This window comes from Diaphorina citri, unplaced genomic scaffold (assembly GCF_000475195.1).
Source record: "Diaphorina citri unplaced genomic scaffold, Diaci psyllid genome assembly version 1.1 scaffold210, whole genome shotgun sequence".
Lineage (NCBI taxonomy): Eukaryota > Metazoa > Arthropoda > Insecta > Hemiptera > Psyllidae > Diaphorina > Diaphorina citri.
The window spans coordinates 167,257-188,527 of NW_007377647.1; the positions used below are offsets into that span (position 1 = coordinate 167,257).

General features: G+C 38.8%; 4 protein-coding genes across 4 annotated transcripts in view; 3 read left to right on the forward strand and 1 right to left on the reverse strand.

Annotated features, from left to right (window-relative positions):
* LOC103506034 (conserved oligomeric Golgi complex subunit 2-like) overlaps window positions 1–3,667 on the reverse strand; it is a 32,623-nt gene extending 28,956 nt beyond the window's left edge. The window contains exon 1 of the mRNA XM_008470413.3: window positions 3,443–3,667. The gene's annotated coding sequence lies outside the window, so the exon portion shown is untranslated. The remainder of the gene's footprint in view (window positions 1–3,442) is intronic.
* LOC103506036 (tyrosine decarboxylase-like) overlaps window positions 1–16,474 on the forward strand; it is a 30,598-nt gene extending 14,124 nt beyond the window's left edge. Inside the window, exons 6-15 of the mRNA XM_026821198.1 lie at window positions 807–1,144; window positions 9,051–9,231; window positions 9,489–9,550; window positions 9,836–9,922; window positions 10,622–10,865; window positions 11,123–11,144; window positions 13,255–13,645; window positions 15,214–15,425; window positions 15,937–16,029; window positions 16,405–16,474. Coding sequence (XP_026676999.1) covers window positions 807–1,144; window positions 9,051–9,231; window positions 9,489–9,550; window positions 9,836–9,922; window positions 10,622–10,865; window positions 11,123–11,144; window positions 13,255–13,645; window positions 15,214–15,425; window positions 15,937–16,029; window positions 16,405–16,474 — 1,700 coding nt within the window. The remainder of the gene's footprint in view (window positions 1–806; window positions 1,145–9,050; window positions 9,232–9,488; window positions 9,551–9,835; window positions 9,923–10,621; window positions 10,866–11,122; window positions 11,145–13,254; window positions 13,646–15,213; window positions 15,426–15,936; window positions 16,030–16,404) is intronic.
* Window positions 11,152–21,271, forward strand: part of LOC103506037 — a 66,155-nt gene continuing 56,035 nt past the window's right edge. Inside the window, exons 1-2 of the mRNA XM_026821199.1 lie at window positions 11,152–11,426; window positions 12,207–12,376. The gene's annotated coding sequence lies outside the window, so the exon portion shown is untranslated. The remainder of the gene's footprint in view (window positions 11,427–12,206; window positions 12,377–21,271) is intronic.
* On the forward strand, window positions 12,789–13,695 carry LOC103506029. The gene is made up of 2 exons (XM_008470407.2): window positions 12,789–12,880; window positions 13,255–13,695. Exons 1-2 carry the CDS (start codon window positions 12,834–12,836, stop codon window positions 13,679–13,681), a joined length of 474 nt encoding a protein of 157 aa, XP_008468629.1. The 5' UTR covers window positions 12,789–12,833; the 3' UTR covers window positions 13,682–13,695.

Consider the following 21,271-nt stretch of genomic DNA (forward strand, 5'->3'; position numbering starts at 1 on the left):
TCCGTTCTTCGTGTCCACAACGCTGGGCACCACGTCTTGCTGTTCCTTCGACAACCTGGCCGAAATAGGACCCGTGGCCAAAGAGTTCGATGTGTGGCTACATGTGGACGGGGCGTATGCGGGCAGCTCCTTTATTTGCCCAGAATTCCGACCTTTCATGAATGGTAAGACGAGCTTCGATAACCTTCATTTGTCTCCAATTTGGTATGAAAGACCAGTTCTGATAACCTTCATTTGTCCAGAGTTCTGATCTTTCATTAATGGTAAGGCCGGTTTTATGCCCGATCTTACCATGCACAGAGAGTTTTGCAGAGTTTAAGCTGTGTTACCCCTCCGTGGTAAGATCGGCCATTAATAACCTTCATGTGTCTCGGATTCGGTAGAAAAGAATAGTTCTAATATTCACCGGTGTTTACTACTTCGTTGCAGTACTAAGTCACCGGTTTCTATACTTTCTAGCTTTCTACACATCTTGCTGATTTAGTCACCGATTTCTACTCACACGTTGTTGTTGTTGTTTTTTTGACAACGTTCAGTCACTCATCTTCCAGGTTCAGTTGTTCCACGGCCGTTAAGCAAGGTCTTTTTACTGAATTGTTACTGATACATGTATTATTCTTTAACCCATCAAATATATGAGACCTTGTTTAGACTGCTGGGGTAAAGGGACTTTTCAGTCCTATTCGGGCAGGATAAACAAGGTATATTCTATTTTACTACTGCATACAGGGCAAAGGTCGGAAATCCAAGGGTTTATTCGGTTGTGGTAGTTGCGCCGGTTTTCACTCACACCTTGCTGGTTTCAGGCATCGAGTACGCCGACTCATTCAACGTGAACGTCAACAAGTGGTTGCTGACTGCTTTCGACAGTTCCTGCCTATGGGTGGCTGACCGCTACAAGCTGACCTCTGCCCTGGTCGTCGATCCCCTCTACCTACAGCACGGTCATGAGGGTGCTATCGATTACCGTCACTGGGGCATTCCGCTGAGTCGCCGCTTTCGCTCGCTCAAGCTGTGGTTTGTGATTCGCACCTATGGACTGTCCGGTTTGCAGAAGTACATCCGACGGCACTGTGAACTGGCCAAGCTGTTTGAGGGCAAAGTGCGACGGGATCCTCGCTTTGAAATATCCAACGACGTGAGGGTATGTATGTGCAATAGCATTTTTCTTAATTTTTCATTTGAGAGGGTAGATAGGTAGGTAATTGTATGTACAATAGCATTTTTCCCCACGTTAGGCGTTTTAACAAAATTTTCTGCGTGTCGTTCAAACCATCAGTGCTCAGTAGCATTCCTGTATTTTCTTAATTTTTCATTTGAGAGGGTAGATAGGTAGGTAACTGTATGTACAATAGCATTTTTCCTCACGTTAGGCGTTTTAACAAAAATTTCTGCGTGTCGTTCAAACCATCAGTGCTCAGTAGCATTCCTGTAGCATCTTACTGATATAATTATGTAAGACCTGCATATTTGACTTAAATTTTCACACTGAACTCACACGTATGGTAACAATGAAACAACTGCTACATTGGACGCAAGTGGTCTGTGTCGTAGGATGCCCATCCCGTAGTATGCCTCTCATCAGATGGGCGAGAAGAGACACAATACTCCCCATTTAGGTGCTGGGTCAACACGAGAACACCAGAAAGTAACCCGTTGAAATATTTGCAATCGAAACGAGTACAAAATTTAGGTGCTGGGTCAACACGAGAACACCAGAAAGTAACCCGGTGAAATATTTGCAATCGAAAAACGAGTACAAATTTTGGTGCTGGGTCAACACGAGAACACCAGAAAGTAACCCGTTGAAATATTTGCAATCGAAACGAGTACAAATTTTTGTCGATGGTGGGCGATCTAAAAGGAAGACCTTTGTGATGTTAACAAAATACGTGACAATGCTGAATCGACCTTGCTTTCCGTGTTCATGAGATACCTAGGCATGGCACCTATCTCACGGTGTTGGAAGGATTGCGGTTTAAAACCCCTTGGACGCCCAGAAACAATATCTGAGCTCCTTCCGTGTAAGAGGCCATATACAATCATACAGGGATGCCTTTGTGCCTTTCTTTTGACTAATAGACTCTTGAGTGGAAGGTAACCAATAGATGAGGTTAACGCCGGAGGCGTTCTCTACCACCTAGCCCTAAGAGCTCCATTATTGTGGTCAAATTATCAAATAAACGAGGATAAAATTCTATGCCTCGGCTGTGGTAACTTATTATTGCTGCCATTCATTATCAGGTGGACCTGACAGGTCGCCTGAGACTTATTATAGCTGCCATACACTATGAGGTAGATCTGACAGACGCACCTGTTCAGGTGTAGGTACCTATCAGGTATAACTGATAGTGAATGTCCGGCCTTAGTTTGTCAGAGTTGTTTCCAAGAAGGGAAGAAGATTAGTCATCTCTCATACCACATGAAGAGGATTACTTACAATGTTCAAGAAGTTGCATAAAATGTTTATGAATTAATTTCTACCTGATTTCAGTATTACCTACACTTTTTAGATAAATAGGTAGTTAAGAACCATGGATAATATCAATTGTCAAGTAAGTAGTACATTGATCAGAATTGAAGGTACTTGTGCAGAAGTCATGTTCGTGGAATATTGCTACCAAAGGAACTGGCACAAATGAGCAGTGACCAGTGTTATTATAGGGTTAGGTTAAATGCAAGAAGGAGTTTTCACAATTAGAGCAGTGATTAGTGTTATTATAGGGTTACGTAAAATACAAAAGGAGCTGTTCTTTTCCACGGGACATGACTTCTGCATAATTACAAAATTGAAAGCTATGACTTGGTGGTGAAGAGATAAAGACTTCAATTCTAGCCAAGGCATGGAATTTCAAAAGAGAGGAGGATAGGATAGGAGAGCCAGTCATTCTGAGAGTAATTGTGCAGAAGTCACGTTTGTGGAAAAGAAAAGCTCCTTTTTGTATTTAACCTAAGCCTATAATAACACTAATCACTGCTCTAATTGTGAAAACTCTTTCTTGCGCTCATTTTTGTATTTAACCTAAGCCTATAATAACACTAATCACTGCTCTAATTTTGAAAACTCTTTCTTGCATTTAACCTAACCCTATAACAACACTGGTCACTGCTCATTTGTGCCAGTTCCTTTGGTAGCAATATTCCACAGACATGACTTCTGCACAAGTACCATTCTGAGAGAACAAACCCTATTTGTTAAGGTGAGCCCAAAGATAGTCGACCAGCTGTTCAATTGACAGTGATTGATCATCAATCGCAACCATGAATCAATGTTGATACACATCAATCAACCGTTGAATTTGTGTGGACACAGCTTTAAGATAAACATTGCCCCAGGTGAGAATCAAAGGCAGTATTTACAAGACAGCCATGCTACCTTCCAAGCTAACCAGACTGGCTAGAGGACATTACATACATTAGTAAAAATAATAAGTTCACTTACCCAAGTAGGATGATAACCCGCTTACTTTTTCCTTTGAAAGATTTGAGGCAAATGTTTCACATGATCAAGATATTACAGTAGGGTATCTGGTTAGTACCTTGATCCTTCTTTTAACTTTAAATAATTCTTTTTATCTTTTCTAGTTCCTTTGATTTGACAATTTGACTCTCAAATACTCTCAATTAAAATTTATACCTATTTTTCCTTTTCCACATCACAACTCCTCTCATTAATTAACCATTTCTTCAGATTTCTATTAAATAGTTCAAAATTATAAATTTATTTATGCTTGACTTAATAAACACCTTTTCCCTTTTCAATCTTGAACATGACAGATTGGGTGGTTGTTGACTCTGAATAGTATTGAAAATACATTATATATATATTCTTTTCAAAGTATTCAGTCTTGTAAGTAATGATTAATGATAAGAACCACATACTGAAAGTGGAATGACATATTAACATGTAGGTAAATACAAGGTGGAAGAAGTCCTTGTCCAAATAGACATAGGTAACTAATTTTTGTTTAGTTCAATTAAGATTAAGGTTAGTATTCCCGTTATAATGGTGTCTACTTTCTTCCTTGTTAATTATAAAATATACTATTTATTATTTTGAATAATCTACAAATTGTACATATTTCATTGGTATTTAAATCATATAACTATATAAAATATATCAAGATTACACACAATACTTTCAACGAGTCTACTAATTATTTCTATTGCTCATTTCAGCTCATTTGTGAATAACCCAGGCGGCTTTGTGTGATTTCAGGCGGCAAGTCCTTCATGTACCGAATTGGAGACCATCGTTTTAGACTGGTTAGGTAAGATATAGTAATCAAAGAGTTTACCCAGAAATACCTACTTACTTCGTAAAAAAACTGAGGAACGAGGCTTTAATTATTTGGAATAACGGGACAACTGATCAACTGATCTATTCCATTTGACCATTTTAACACAAACAGAAAGACCTTCATTACTGATTTGTGCTGCTCGCTCATTGTGATTGCTGAATTCATTCTGTGTCATAAACATACACAAGACCTTGTTTAGACTGCGGAGGTAAAGGGACTTTTCAGCCTCATTCTGGCAGTATAAACAGGAGGTATTCTATTCTATTCTTCATTAAATTCAAATTTTTCAAGGATTCCATTGTCTTCTCTTTCAGGTAAGGCAATTGGTTTGCCAGAAAAGTTCCTCATGTACCCTCCGCAAGGCAAAAACGCTACAACACCTAACGATATTGATATGAACATAGAAGATTATATGACCCCTGCTAATCAGCCTCAGAGTTTAGGCGGAGGAGTTATACAGGTAAAGTTTGCCTTCATACCGCGTGTGTAGAAAATTCATATGCATGGAAAGTTCATGAATTAGTTGTATTTCTCATACCGCGTGTGTAGAAAATTCATAAGCATGGAAAGTTCATGAATTAGTTGTATTTCTATAGAAGTGGGATAGAATTTGTATAATGAGTGAATTTCACAAGGGGTTGTATTAATTTAATATTCTGTCTGAAAGCACATCAGTGTGCCAGGCCAAGTTACAGTAAGAACGCCTTTATAATTATCTGTTTAGATATCGCCTGTATAAAAGCCTGTTCCCACTTGCCGGTTGGAAAAAATCGTGTCGTGCGTAAATGGGAATACCCTCATTTAAGTTACATTGCCTACAAGGACATTTTGTGTCGTTTGGCAAAAAAATCGTGTCGTGTTTGACACTCTCATTTAAAGTACATTGTCCAGGAGATTCGGAAAAAATCGGATGAAACTCACAAGTGTGAACAGGCGCTTACAAAAAGCTAAATTCTTCGGTCCTTTAGTTACATGCTGTCACAGGTTAGTTACATGCTGTCACCAGCACAGGTAGTGCTGTCACAATTTAATCTTGTTATAATTGTCGTATTCTGTCTGAAAGCACATCAGTGTGCCAGGCCAAGTTCCAGTATAATTATCTGTTTAGATATCGCCTGTATAAAAGCCTAGTCCCACTTGTCGGTTGGAAAAAATCGTGTCGTGCGTAAGTGGGAATACCCTCATTTAACATCGCCTACAAGGACATTTTGTGTAGTTCGGAAAAAAATCGTGTCGCGTGTAGTGGGAACACTAATTTAAATTACATTACCTATAGGATATTCGGAAAAATTCGGATGAAACTCACAACAAGTGTGAACAGGCGCTTACAAGAAGCTATATATAATATATATATATTCTTTGGTCCTTTAGTTATATTCTTTTATCATTTTAGAGTTCAGCGAGTGAGTGCATATTCGTGTGCATGCTAGCAGCCCGCGCTCAGGCCATCAGTAAGCTGAAGAAAATCCACCCGTTTGTTGACGAGGGTGTCCTTCTGTCCAAACTGATGGCTTACTGCTCTAAGGAGGCGCACTCTTGCGTCGAGAAAGCCGCCATGATGGCGTTTGTGCGGCTTAAAATTTTGGAACCCGACGATAAGAATAGTTTGCGAGGAGCGACATTACGACAGGTGAGCATTTTGGGAACATTACTTTTCAGAGCAGCAAAAAACCGAGATCACATTGCCGTGATGGATCACATTGCAACTCAAAGAAGAAGAACTGAAGCATTCTGGGAATATTTTAGGCCGGCCATTCACTATGAGATAGACCTGACAAGTCGCCTGGTAACTTATTATTGCTACTATTCATTAGCAGGTGGACCTGACAGGTCGCCTGAGAGACATACTATAGCTTCTATACAATATGAGGTAGATCTGACAGGCGCACCTGTTCAGGTGTAGGTACCTATCAGGTCTAACTGATACTGAATGTCCGGCCTTAGTTTGTCAGAGTTGTTTCCAAGAAGGGAAGAAGATTAGTCATCTCTCATACCACATGAAGAGAGGAGACAGGAGACTAGACTGCTAGTCTCATTCATTGCGGGTAATCTTTCTTTGCAGGTAATGCAACAGGACGAAACCATGGGCTACATTCCGTTCTTCGTGTCCACAACGCTGGGCACCACGTCTTGCTATCGGAAATCCCAGGGTTTATTCGGTACTGGTAGTTGCGCCGGTTTTCACTCACACCTTGCTGGTTTCAGGCATCGAGTACGCCGACTCATTCAACGTGAACGTCAACAAGTGGTTGCTGACTGCTTTCGACAGTTCCTGCCTATGGGTGGCTGACCGCTACAAGCTGACCTCTGCCCTGGTCGTCGATCCCCTCTACCTACAGCACGGTCATGAGGGTGCTATCGATTACCGTCACTGGGGCATTCCGCTGAGTCGCCGCTTTCGCTCGCTCAAGCTGTGGTTTGTGATTCGCACCTATGGACTGTCCGGTTTGCAGAAGTACATCCGACGGCACTGTGAACTGGCCAAGCTGTTTGAGGGCAAAGTGCGACGGGATCCTCGCTTTGAAATATCCAACGACGTGAGGGTATGTATGTGCAATAGCAATTTTCTTAATTTTTCATTTGAGAGGGTAGATAGGTAGGTAATTGTATGTACAATAGCATTTTTCCCCACGTTAGGCGTTTTAACAAAATTTTCTGCGTGTCGTTCAAACCATCAGTGCTCAGTAGCATTCCTGTAGCATCTTACTGATATAATTATGTAAGACCTGCATATTTGACTTAAATTTTCACACTGAACTCACACGTATGGTAACAATGAAACAACTGCTACATTGGACGCAAGTGGTCTGTGTCGTAGGATGCCCATCCCGTAGTATGCCTCTCATCAGATGGGCGAGAAGAGACACAATACTCCCCATTTAGGTGCTGGGTCAACACGAGAACACCAGAAAGTAACCCGTTGAAATATTTGCAATCGAAAAACGAGTACAAATTTTTGTCGATGGTGGGATTCGAACCCGGGACCTTCTGCATGGCAAGCAAGCGCGTTACCACGGGACCAACCGTGCTCGTTTGCCCTCTTTTGGCGTGATAGCGCCTGTACTACACCAAAGGAGGAGGTGAACGAGCTTCAGAAGAGGGAAAATTTCGAAAGAAAAATACAACTAGTAAAACCAGACTGTTGGACCGTTTCCTGTCATAAAATGTATTTATGAATCTTCCCCCCCCCCTACCTTTGTAAGTTTGTATTGTATACTTTTCTTTTTAATTTATATATATTTTTTGAATACCTTTCTTTTAGTTTGTACATATATCTTTAAGACCTTTGCACTATTGGGGGTGACCCCGTGTATTAATAAAATAAATAAATAAATAATGAGGTGAAAGTTGTGAATAGGATCTTCCTCGAAGGGGAAATAGGAAGACGAAGAAAAAGCTTATCTTGTGCTGCAGATAGGTGAAGACTCTGTAGAGTTTAAGACGGGGATAGTGATTGATGGAGCTGAAGCAAGGTATGACACTAAAGTTGAAGGTTAATCCAGCAGGAAAATCTTCAGAATAAAAAGTATCTTTACCATAGAAAATAAAAAAAAGGCTTGTGAAATACTAGCTCCTAGCTTGATTAATCATTTTTAACTACAGTAAAAAAAAAAAAAAAAAAAAAAAAAAAAAAAAAAAATTACATTAAATTCAAAATTTTCAAGGATTCCATTGTCTTCTCTTTCAGGTAAGGCAATTGGTTTGCCAGAAAAGTTCCTCATGTACCCTCCGCAAGGCAAAAACGCTACAACACCTAACGATATTGATATGAACATAGAAGATTATATGACCCCTGCTAATCAGCCTCAGAGTTTAGGCGGAGGAGTTATACAGGTAAAGTTTGCCTTCATACCGCGTGTGTAGAAAATTCATATGCATGGAAAGTTCATGAATTAGTTGTATTTCTATTTGTACTAGCACACATAGAAGTGGGTTAGAATTTGTATAATGAGTGAATTTCACAAGGGGTTGTATTTATTTAATATTCTGTCTGAAAGCACATCAGTGTGCCAGGCCAAGTTCCAGTAAGAACGCCTTTATAATTATCTGTTTAGATATCGCCTGTATAAAAGCCTGTTCCCACTTGTCGGTTGGAAAAAATCGTGTCGTGCGTAAATGGGAATACCCTCATTTAACTTATATTGCCTACAAGGACATTTTGTGTCGTTCGGCAAAAAAATCGTGTCGTGTGTAGTGGGAACACTCTCATTTAAATTACATTGTCCAGGAGATTCGGAAAAAATCGGATGAAACTCACGAAGTGTGAACAGGCGCTTACAAAAAGCTAAATTCTTCGGTCCTTTAGTTATATTCTTTTATCATTTTAGAGTTCAGCGAGTGAGTGCATATTCGTGTGCATGCTAGCAGCCCGCGCTCAGGCCATATAATACAATAGTTTGATGAAACGAGGCCCTGCATATTTGACTTAAATTTTCACACTGAACTCACACGTATGGTAGATTATTAAGAAAATAAAGTTATGAAGCAGGGTAGACCAGAGTTCTAAATAGACCATATGAGGGCTCTGAAAAGAGTTCTAAATTTGCAGTTTCGAAACGTTTGTGTCGATTTTAACCAAATGGTACCAATGCTGAATCTACCTAAAAGCTGATGTTAACAAAATACGTGACAATGCTGAATCGACCTTGCTTTCCGTGTCCATGAGATAGACATGGCACAATATGTGAGCTCCTTCCGTGAATCGACGTAACAGGACGACCTTCATGACATTTCGCCTTCCCGTTACAGCTCGGCCTGGTGTGCTTTCGACTGCGCAGTGAGAACAATCTGATTGCCGATCAAAATAACCGTAAGCTTCTGGAGGACATCAACGCTTCGGGCAGACTGCATATGGTACCCGCCAGCGTGCATGACAAATATGTTATCCGGTTCTGTGTGACGGCGCAGAATGCTAACGAAAAGGATATAGGTGAGTTGTACCAACCTCGTAGATTCGTAGAACCTTAATCCATTCTTTAGGACTGTTCGCACACTCTAGAGCTCTAGACTCTTCAATATTCTTCAGTTCATTATGAACTTCGTTTGTTCACTTGTGGTTGGATTTCACGATTTTCACAAGGCTAGTAGGCAGTCCAGTTACTGGCCCCTTAAACTCGTATAAACACCATTAGCGTCCAGTAATGTTTTAGTCAAGTAACAAAAGCTTCATTCCCATTATTGTTCCAGACATTGCTTGGAAAATTATCCAGGAATTCGCCAACACAATTGTCGCCGAGAGCATCAAAGAAGTAAGTTTAACGTTTACATTATCAAAGAACTTTTTTTAAAAGAGGTTTGATAGAGGGAATTGTAACTGCTAAATTTTTATCGTCCCGAAATCGAAGAGAGAAGGAAGACAGGATAGGAAAAAGCCATCCGTTCCGAGAACGAACACTATCCGTTTAGTATAAAATCCGCCCGGGCGGGAAACGAACCTGCGACCTAGCGCTTACAAGGCAGACGCGCTACCAACCAAGCTAACTAGGCTGGCCGCTGGCTCTACTCGTTACTGACTTTGCGCTTTCTATTCTCAGCAGGAACAAAATGACGAGGTGTTCGAGCTACAAGAGCGCAAGCGCAAGGACGATCTGGCGTACAAGCGCTCCTTCTTCGTTCGGATGGTGTCGGATCCAACGAGTATGTGCAATAGCATTTTTCTTAATTTTTCATCTGAGAGGGTAGATAGGTAGGTAATTGTATGTACATTGTACAATAGCATTTTTCCCCACGTTAGGCGTTTTAACAAAATTTTCTGCGTGTCGTTCAAACCATCAGTGCTCAGTAGCATTCCTGTAGCATCTTACTGATATAATTATGTAAGACCTGCATATTTGACTTAAATTTTCACACTGAACTCAGACGTATGGTAGATTATTAAGAAAATAAAGTTATGAAGCAGGGTAGACCAGAGTTCTAAATAGACCATATGAGGGCTTTGAAAAGAGTTCTAAATTTTCAGTTTCGAAACGTTCGTGTCGATTTTAACCAAATGGTGAATCGATCTAAAAGGAAGACCTTTGTGATGTTAACAAAATACGTGACAATGCTGAATCGACCTTGCTTTCCGTGTTCATGAGATAGGCATGGCACCTATCTCACGGTGTTGGAAGGATTGCGGTTTAAAACCCCTTGGACGCCCAGAAACAATATCTGAGCTCCTTCCGTGCCTTGATATGGGCATGGCAGTCACGGCACCTATCTCACGGTGTTGGAAGGATTGCGGTTTAAAACCCCTTGGACGCCCAGAAACAATATCTGAGCTCCTTCCGTGAATCGACGTAACAAGACGACCTTCATGACATTTCACCTTCCCGTTACAGCTCGGCCTGGTGTGCTTTCGACTGCGCAGTGAGAACAATCTGATTGCCGATCACCCGTTACAGCTCGGCCTGGTGTGCTTTCGACTGCGCAGTGAGAACAATGTGATTGCCGATCAAAATAACCGTAAGCTTCTGGAGGACATCAACGCTTCGGGCAGACTGCATATGGTACCCGCCAGCGTGCATGACAAATATGTTATCCGGTTCTGTGTGACGGCGCAGAATGCTAACGAAAAGGATATAGGTGAGTTGTACCAACCTCGTAGATTCGTAGAACCTTAACCCATCCTTTAGGACTGTTCGCACACTCTAGAGCTCTAGACTCTTCAATATTCTTCAGTTCATAATGAACTTCGTTTGCTCACTTGTGGTTGGATTTCACGATTTTCACGAGGCTAGTAGGTAGCCCAGTTAATGGCCCCTATAACTCGTATAAACACCACTAGCGTCCAGTAATGTTTTAGTCAAGTAACAAAAGCTTCATTCCCATTATTGTTCCAGACATTGCTTGGATCCTTCTTGAGTTGATTTGATTGTTGATCTGTCGTTGATAAGTTGATTTGATTGTTTGATCTCTGATGACTGATGACTCTGATTTTTTTTGTGGACAGTCCGAGAAAGTTTTTATCTTATCTAAAGGGTTATCTCTCCCCTTTTTCAATTGAATACATACGAAAGTTTCTATCCTTATAAATTACAAACTGATTAGTCGTAATAGACCTTCTACTTGATACCACTATGTGCAATCTGTAGGTGTCTGCTTTCCCAGATAATACCCCAACATCCTGTGTATTTACTTACATAGGTAAGTAGTTTCGCTTTCATTGTTTCTCATTAATTATTTTAGCACGCATTATCTGAAGAATGAAGCTCATTTTTTATTCCATTGATCAAAACTCACAACATTAACAGCCTCGGTAGGTAGGGTAGACCCCATTCTTACTTGTTGTGAGTTTCAACCAATTTTTCCACCCGATTGTCCTGTATCCAATTTATTTGAGTCAGAATTATAAAATTTAGCAATATATATATAGTGTAACAATTGGGGAACCAAGTAGGTACATTTGTGGCAATAAAATTTTGTCAAAGCAAAAATTCTTGGTACTTGTGCAGAAGTCATGTCCATGGAATATTGCTACCAAAGGAACTAGCACAAACAAGCAGTGACCAGTGTTATTATAGGGTTAGGTTAAACGCAAGAAGGAGTTTTCACAATTAGAGCAGTGATTTTCCACGGACTACTTGTGCAGAAGTCATGTTCCGTGGAATATTGCTACCAAAGGAACTAGTACAAACAAGCAGTGACCAGTGTTATTATAGGGTTAGGTTAAACGCAAGAAGGAGTTTTCACAATTAGAGCAGTGATTATCCACGGACGTGACTTCTAGATAATTACCAAATTCTTAGCAGGAAAAGTCATGGAAATACAGATGAAATTTTCTCCATTGTTTTTTTTTTTTTTTTTTTTTTTTTTTTTTTTTTAGTTTTTTTTTTTTTTTAATTGTATCTTAGATGCCAATATTTATTTGATCTGAGTGCACAACGTGCACTATTCAATTTTCATTAATATTACTTTTTTTTCCAGGTTCCATTTCCACCTAAATGATAGGGTTCTTAGAAATATTCATTGGTAGTTATTAATAACATGAAGTATCAAAAGCAATAAGTTTGAAATATAACATTCAGGAAAAGTGCTTTGCACTCATCTTGGAATTCACTGAATTTTTTGGGGATTTGCTGGAATTTCATCACTAGGTAAGTAACATTCCCTTTTCTAGCTTTTTTTCCTAAGTTTATACCTACCTACTATCTAGATCGGCTTAATTTGCTTTTTAGAAGTTCTAGGTAACATATTGCAGTAGTAATGGTTCAGAAACAACAAAGACTAAAATGATTGATTTTTGACCAAACAATAGTGAGGTCTATGTGTTAACTCAACCATTTTGCAGTTGGTTTAGATGTTTGGATAATTATGCAGAAGTAACATTTGTGGAAAAGAAAAGCTCCTTTTTGTAGGCGGTCGATTTTGGACTTTGAAAAATTTTCAAAAAAAAAAAGTTCAATTTTTGGACACTTTTTAATGATCCCTCATTACATGGGACTTTTTCTTTTTGAAAATCGTTTATTGATGTTTGAATTTGTAGCAAATTTCATTTTTCGTTTCAGATCCTCATGGATAAGTTGGCCGCTAGCTTTTCTCTTGCAATCACGAATGAAGGAGGATGCTGAGAGAGGGCGAGTCAGTGATGTTCCAGTTAGGTGGGTTAATTTAACATCCTCTAGCTTAGAGTCTAGACTAGACAAAGTTGGGGCTTGATAATGGCTAATGGGGCTGATTTCCAAAAACGTCCAAGGTTTACCATATTGACAGATGTGGTGGGGTCCATTCTGGAATACCTTACTTACTTACATAATGTAATTACAAGCTACAGGTGAATAAAGATATATAGCAACTATAGAAGCATCATACAAAGTCATCCCTTCACAACAAAACACAGAAGAAACAAACATTTTCAGTTGTTGTATTCCCCAGTTCTGTATTATCAGGTCCATTAGTATGTGGAACTCTTTAGTTTAGATTTGTGTATATGTACATATATATGACTAAAAAATAATGTTCTGTTATGCTACAGATTTCGTCACTTGGACACAATGGTTCACTTGAAGAAGTCAAGAAAGGAAGTGACAAGGGTATCAACTTCACCAATCATTGAAACCAACATCAACTCAACAGATGAGAACAACACCAACACAGCCCTAACTACAGCCATCGTAGAAAAAGACAATAGAATGATTGATAGAGACAATAAGAGAATTGAAAGAGACACTAACAAAGCAAGTGACAATAATAACAAGATTTTCTCAAACTCGACTAGATTTACCACATCCTCAAAGGAGAATCACGTTGAAGTCTACAAGGAACCTGCACAAGGCAAAGACAATACTGGAGACAATAAATCGGCTGATGATACTGACACCATAACCACAACAACTACCACAAGATCTACCAACAGTGTCATTACGGTCAACAAGATATTCATACCAGAAACAGATAAATAGTGTCCCTCCCAAAACTTTCATCCTCATTAATCTGAAAGAGACACTAACAAAGCGAGTGACAATAATAACAAGAGTTTTTCAAACTCGACTAGATTTACCACATCCTCAAAGGAGAATCACGTTGAAGTCTACAAGGAACCTGCACAAGGCAAAGACAATACTGGAGTCTGTATCAAGTTGAAAATTTGGTTTATCTAACATGTTGCTCGATGGGAAAGTTCCCTCAACGGATGTAAAATTAAACCAGTACAGCACCTATAGCAGGTGAAAAAACCCCCTGGAAGAGGCTGAAATTAAATAATCTGTCACACAATTTACACAAGAACTATGCAATTAAAATAATTATTCTGTTGCATTTTATTAGCATCAAGTAATTCTTACATGAATTAAAAGAAAAATCCAAGTGTCAAACTCAAAAAAAGCAAAAGAGCTAGACGAATAATCTAACTTTTATCTCTTATCAATTTTGTTTACATTTCAAAATTTCAAATAATTCAAAATTTCGCGCTCAAATCAATCACTTTTCCCCTCTTTTCCTTTCGAAAATTTTGTCTTCCAACATTTGTACAGGTGAGATAGGGATCTGTTCCTCCATTTATATTCATACCTCCATGGTTAATCCAGTGTGGGATTTTGGGTGAAGTCTTCTCTTCCCGTCCATTTCCATTTCCAATTTCCATTCGTTCATTCGTTCCTTCTTGAGTTGATTTGATTGTTGATCTGTCGTTGATAAGTTGATTTGATTGTTTGATCTCTGATGACTGATGACTCTGATTTTTTTTGTGGACAGTCCGAGAAAGTTTTTATCTTATCTAAAGGGTTATCTCTCCCCTTTTTCAATTGAATACATACGAAAGTTTCTATCCTTATAAATTACAAACTGATTAGTCGTAATAGACCTTCTACTTGATACCACTATGTGCAATCTGTAGGTGTCTGCTTTCCCAGATAATACACCCCAACATCCTGTGTATTTATTTACATAGGTAAGTAGTTTCGCTTTTATTGTTTCTCATTAATTATTTTAGCACCCATTATCTGAAGAATGAAGCTCATTTTTTATTCCATTGATCAAAACTCACAAAATTAACAACCTTGGTAGGTAGGGTAGACCCCATTCTTACTTGTTGTGAGTTTCAACCAATTTTTCCACCCGATTGTCCTGTATCCAATTTATTTGAGTCAGAATTATAAAATTTAGCAATATATATATAGTGTAACAATTGGGGAACCAAGTAGGTACATTTGTGGCAATAAAATTTTGTCAAAGCAAAAATTCTTGGTACCTACTTGTGCAGAAGTCATGTTCCGTGGAATATTGCTACCAAAGGAACTAGTACAAACAAGCAGTGACCAGTGTTATTATAGGGTTAGGTTAAACGCAAGAAGGAGTTTTCACAATTAGAGCAGTGATTTTCCACGGACGTGACTTCTAGATAATTACCAAATTCTTAGCAGGAAAAGTCATGGAAATACAGATGAAATTTTCTCCATTGTTTTTTTTTTTTTTTTTTTTTTTTTTTTTTTTTTAGTTCGAGCTACAAGAGCGCAAGCGCAAGGACGATCTGGCGTACAAGCGCTCCTTCTTCGTTCGGATGGTGTCGGATCCAAAGATCTACAACCCGAAGATAGCGGTGGCCACGCCCACATCTCGCAGGCCGACGTGTTTGGCCTCCAGCGCCGAGGAGGATGAAGAGGCCGAGTCTGATGAGAGGAGCTCGGAGCAAGGCTCGTACACACCGACGTAAGTTTAAAGTTCATTAAGGTGTCATTCCGATCATAGCGACCAAGTCGCTAAAGTTTACAAAGAAAATATTTTAAACTTATCATTAGATGGATTTAATGGTTGGAAGAACAAAATTGCCATTATACAAGTAAGTATGAAGTTTGAAAATATGAAGTAGTATGAAGTACTCGCGATCAAGCAACCAAACTGCTCTCGGAGCGACTGGGTCGCGCAACCCAAATCGTACATCTGTATCAAGTTGAAAATTTGGTTTATCTAACATGTTGCTCGATGGGAAAGTTCCCTCAACGGATGTACTTACGAAATGCGACGTGTAAAGTGCGAAACGACGCGAGGTGTAAAACAAGACCCTGATGTCCTTGGGGCTCAACCACTTTTTTTTTTCTTCGCTGATAAAGGAAGTTCGAAACACGCTGATCTCAATAGAAATGCTTAAAATTTCATTTGAGGCTCTTGAAAATCGTTTATTGATGTTTGAATTTGTAGCAAATTTAATTTTTCGTTTCAGATCCTCGTGGATAAGTTGGCCGCTAGCTTTTCTCTTGCAATCACGAATGAAGGAGGATGCTGAGAGAGGGCGAGTCAGTGATGTTCCAGTTAGGTGGGTTAATTTAACATCCTCTAGCTTAGAGTCTAGACTAGACAAAGTTGGGGCTTGATAATGGCTAATGGGGCTGATTTCCAAAAAAAGTCCAAGGTTTACCATATTGACAGATGTGGTGGGGTCCATTCTGGAATACCTTACTTACATAATGTAATTACAAGCTACAGGTGAATAAAGATATATAGCAACTATAGAAGCATCATACAAAGTCATCCCTTCACAACAAAACACAGAAGAAACAAACATTTTCAGTTGTTGTATTCCCCAGTTCTGTATTATCAGGTCCATTAGTATGTGGAACTCTTTAGTTTAGATTTGTGTATATGTAAGTACATATATATGACTAAAAAATAATGTTCTGTTATGCTACAGATTTCGTCACTTGGACACAATGGTTCACTTGAAGAAGTCAAGAAACTCAGTTGCTTGTCTTGCTGCTTGAAATTTGGGGCCCCAAAGCTGAACAGGGTTGAGTCCTGTTTCTACATCGCTTGTAGGTATAGGTACTTAAGTAACTTCACTGAACTATTTTGACATTTGGTACTTGTTGATGAATGATGACTCACCTATGAATCATATGAGATTGATGCATATCTCATATGATAACATATTATTATGAGATTGATGACTGAGTCACGAGATTAATGACTCAGTACTTGGAAGAAAAGAAAAGATAAGAAAATAACAGAAAGGAAAAAAGTAAGTACCTATCTGAGAGATATCAGCATGCTATTTCACCTAATAGTCCTAATTCCTAATAGAAATCACCTTGAGCATGGGGCTCTCAAGAGGGGGGGTACCTACCTATTACCTATGGACCTACAGAGAAAAGTGGGTGTTTTTTTTTTCTTCTCTATACCTGCTAGCTTGCTACTAATACCTAGCCTATGGTGAATTGGTGATAGCAGAGCTGTATTTTCCTTTCAGGGTTGGATACGGATATGGTTAAAATTTTCCTTTTTGGGCGTAGTGTGAGGAGGCGTGTAGCTTGTCGCCAAATAGAGGGTAGGTTCGTAGAAGTTTAACCCATCCTTTAGGACTGTTTGCTCCCTATACCTAAGCCTCCAATTGGGCTTTTTGTGTACGGAATGGAGGGTAAAACTCGTGTCACAAAAAAAAAAAAAAAAAAAAAAAAAAAATTCAGGGGGAAAAAAAAAAAAAAAAAATAAAAAACCCCCACCACAAAAAAAAAAAAACTTCAGGGGGAAAAAAGTAATAATAATATAAGTACCTCCTACTGACATAATTATTGCCTTTTTCTGCCGACATAAATACTTATATATTAGGTATGTTGCTCCTTTGTTTACCCAACACGCAAGTGGCACCTATCGAATCCCTGTTGGGTCATGATTAGCCTCGATTTCCAATGTACGTCAAAGCTAATGTTGTTACAGCTGTGGAAAAGAAGTAAGGCGTCAGAATTGAATGCTTCAAGATAGAATGAACTATTTACTTGCTGTTAATAAAGTTCAAATTCAAAGTCTTTTTTCGTCTTCTTCCTTCGTTCTTCTTCGTCCTCCTTCGTTTTAGTTCATTTTCTTCCTTCTCCTTTGTCAGTTCTCCTTGGTTTCAACACAACGCACTGTTTTCAACAGCAAAACGTATCGAACCGTAATCTCCTCGGGTATTATTCTATTGTATTTCATTCTATTCTATCTCGTTTATTTTATTCTATTCCATTATTTATTTTATTCTATTCCATTATAGCATGGAATTAAAGCACAATGAAATCATTTCAATTAGCCAACTTAACTTATATAGCCATTTTATTACAGATTCAGAACAACAATATTAGACAAAAAATCTGGTGTTAACATCACACGACTTTCCTTATCCTATTGAATGATGCTTATTTTTATGTTCTATAGTAACTTTTACAATATCTCTAACCGTTTAGTCATAAATCATTTCAATTAGCCAACTTAACTTATGTAATATGTAGCCATTTTATTACAGATTCAGAACAACAATAATAGACAAAAAATTTATAGTATTTCACACAGGTCTATCTAACAGAAAAACGCGATTTTTCTTTTCTTTTATTTTCACCCAATTCAATTAATCAAGTAGTATTTCACACAGGTCTATCTAACAGAAAAACGCGATTTTTCTTTTCTTTTATTTTCACCCAATTCAATTAATCAAGCCTACATCTCGTTCTACAAATGGTGGGAAGATGATTTAGGTGTCTCCGGAAAGGTCTCGCCGTGAACCTCGTACCTTTTTTGGTTTCATCTTCTTAGCACTAGCTAAATCTAGGTTTCGTAATCCGCGATCAATGGTTCAACAGGAAGGTAGTTTAGGCTGTAGAACGGTCAACGTCAAAAAAGCAGAAGCAGAAAATGATGAAAAATTTGACTTTTTTCAAACTCAAATATCTCCGGCTTTACTGAACCGATTTTGACGATTTTTTTTTTCAACTTGGTCTACTTTTTTTTTGATTGTCAAACTTTCCAAACTTTTTTTCGCTGTTGACAGTTTCAAAGTTTATTTCATGTTTCAACACATTGGGTTGTTAACATACATCAGTAGGTATATACAGTGAAAAAACAAAAAAAAACAAAGCAAGAATGAGACAAAATGTGAACATAATCTAGAGCAAAAGAAGTAAAAAGAAAACAAAAACGAATGTAATAGTTATGTACCCACCTACACGTCGATACCTATACTCAGATATCTGTAGGCAAACTGATTGAATCCGCATCAGTCAGCAGAAACTCCTCTGTCGAGTAGAAAGCCTTTGATTTTAGGTAATTTTCAATGAATCTTTTGAATGAGGGCAATGGTAAGTCCCTAATCGACAGAGGAAGTTTATTGTAAAATGATATCCCGTGGTAATTAGTACCGTTCCTAGCCGCGTATACACGATGATGGAATGGAACCAGATTGTTTTTGTTCCTTGTGTCATAATAGGTACCTTACACAATCATTAGTAATGTCATTATTTCCAAGTAATGATGATGACAAATCAGAAAATCCGGAATTCCATCATTAGTAATGACATTACTAATGATCATGTAAGGTACCTATAAGGATGCGCGGCTTCGAAGTTAGGGAACTCTGCAATGTTCTTCTTGGTGTGCAGAAGACATTGCAGGATAAAGAGGGAGGGAAGCGTAAGGATACCAAGCTGGATAAAAAGTGGCTTGGCGTGTTCTAGATATTGTGCTCCACTCACAATCCGTACGGCCTTCTTTTGGAGAATGAAAAGTTGAGGGACGCTGGTAGAATGCCCCCACAATAGAATGCCGTACGTTAGGATTGAATGCACAAGGCCATAATAGGCATTTTTTAGAGCTTCTCGAGAAACCTGACTCTGGAGTCTGCGCAAGAGGAAGATACGACTGCTGACCTTCTTGGCTACTTTGTCAATATGAGCATGCCACTTTTCAAAATTTTGCTCTTTTTTTATCCCCCGCCTCTTCGTACATAGAAGGAACGTTTTAACCCTTATCTGGGCAACTTTTTTCTTTTTCTGATAATGTGAACATTGATAGTATAGATATCATTCTGAGGTATACTAGTCTCCGCCAGAGAGTAGAGACTCTTTAGAGGGAACTGTACGGAGGTATAGTCCCAAAATCGAAGAGAGAATAAGGAGATGACAGAAGAAATTTAGCCATTCCGAGAACCTTATCTGTTTAGAAAAATGTTCGCCCCGGAAATGGGACTCGAACTGGATTTAATTAAAAGGGTTAAATGATACAAAAACATCAATATTTACTGGGTGGGTCCTTGCGTTCGCGGATTAGCTATTGTATTTCATCTGATAATGCAGTTTTTTCTTGTTCTCTAATTGTTATGCTTATCTAATACCACCACACCCAATATTCAATGTTCTGGGAATCCCCCAATGCTCTGGAAGTCCCATGTTAATCTTATTTTTCTTTACGATTTTTTTTTTTTTTCATTTTATTATTATTATTTTAAGAGGTTTGATGAAGGGAATTGTAACTGCTAAGGTCTTATCGCCCCGAAAGCGAAGAGAGAAGGAAGACAGGGTGGGAGAAAGCCAGTTGTTAGCGAGAACAAGCCTTATCTGTTAAGGATAAAATTCACCCTGGGCCGGAATCGAATCCGCGACTTGGCGCTTACAAGGCAGACGTATTTAATTAGAAGAGCTCACGATCAAGATAGAATGAACTATTTACTTGCTGTTAATAAAGTTCAAATTCAAAGTCTTTTTTCGTCTTCTTCCTTCGTTCTTCTTCGTCCTCCTTCGTTTTAGTTCATTTTCTTCCTTCTCCTTTGTCAGTTCTCCTTGGTTTCAACACAACGCACTGTTTTCAACAGCAAAACGTATCGAACCGTAATCTCCTCGGGTATTATTCTATTGTATTTCATTCTATTCTATCTCGTTTATTTTATTCTATTCCATTATAGCATGGAATTAAAGCACAATTAAATTTGCCAACTTAACTTATATAGTAGTCACTTTATTTCAGATTCAGAACAACAATAATAGACAAAAAAATTATAATATTTTACACAGGTCTATCTAACAGAAAAACAACAGTAAGTGCTAAAATTTATAGTATTTTACACAGGTCTATCTAGCAGAAAAACAACAGTAAGTGCTAAAATTTATAGTATTTTACACAGGTCTATCTAGCAGAAAAACAACAGTAAGTGCTAAAATTTACTGATGCATTTCGTACTTTGCGTAATCGCCTGGTAAACAGGAGAACATGGGTTCGATTCCAGTCTAGGTATGGAATTGTATTCCTCCAGCAGTAGGGTACTGCTGTTATTGGAGTCCAATTCTCAAACAATGTTGTGGATAAAATTCCAAACCTTGACTGGAATTGAACCCACACCGCCTTGATTACCAGCCAAGCATGTTGTTGTTGTGGTAGCGGTGTAACTGTACCAAGGGGGGTTGATGGTCTCTAGCCAAGATTACTTGTCCCGCCCTGAACCAACGTCAACCATCATGAGGACCTGTGCTTTTGCTTTGAAGCATGATAAACCCTTTGTAACCTTCAGCCAGCTGGGCTGGTTAGAGTTTGGCTGCTCTGATCCTTATTTATAGTCCCACAGCAAGACTCTGGTCTGCTCCCCGTTTAAGGTCCCCCAGCTGGACCACCAGGCAAGCATAACTTTTTTTTTTTAGGTTTTATTATTTAACGTGACGGGATTCTCACAAATGAGCTTTTAATAATAATAATAAAAATAATAGACTCTTGAGTGGAAGGCAACCACTAGGCGAGGTTAACGCCTTAGGCGTTCTCTACCACCT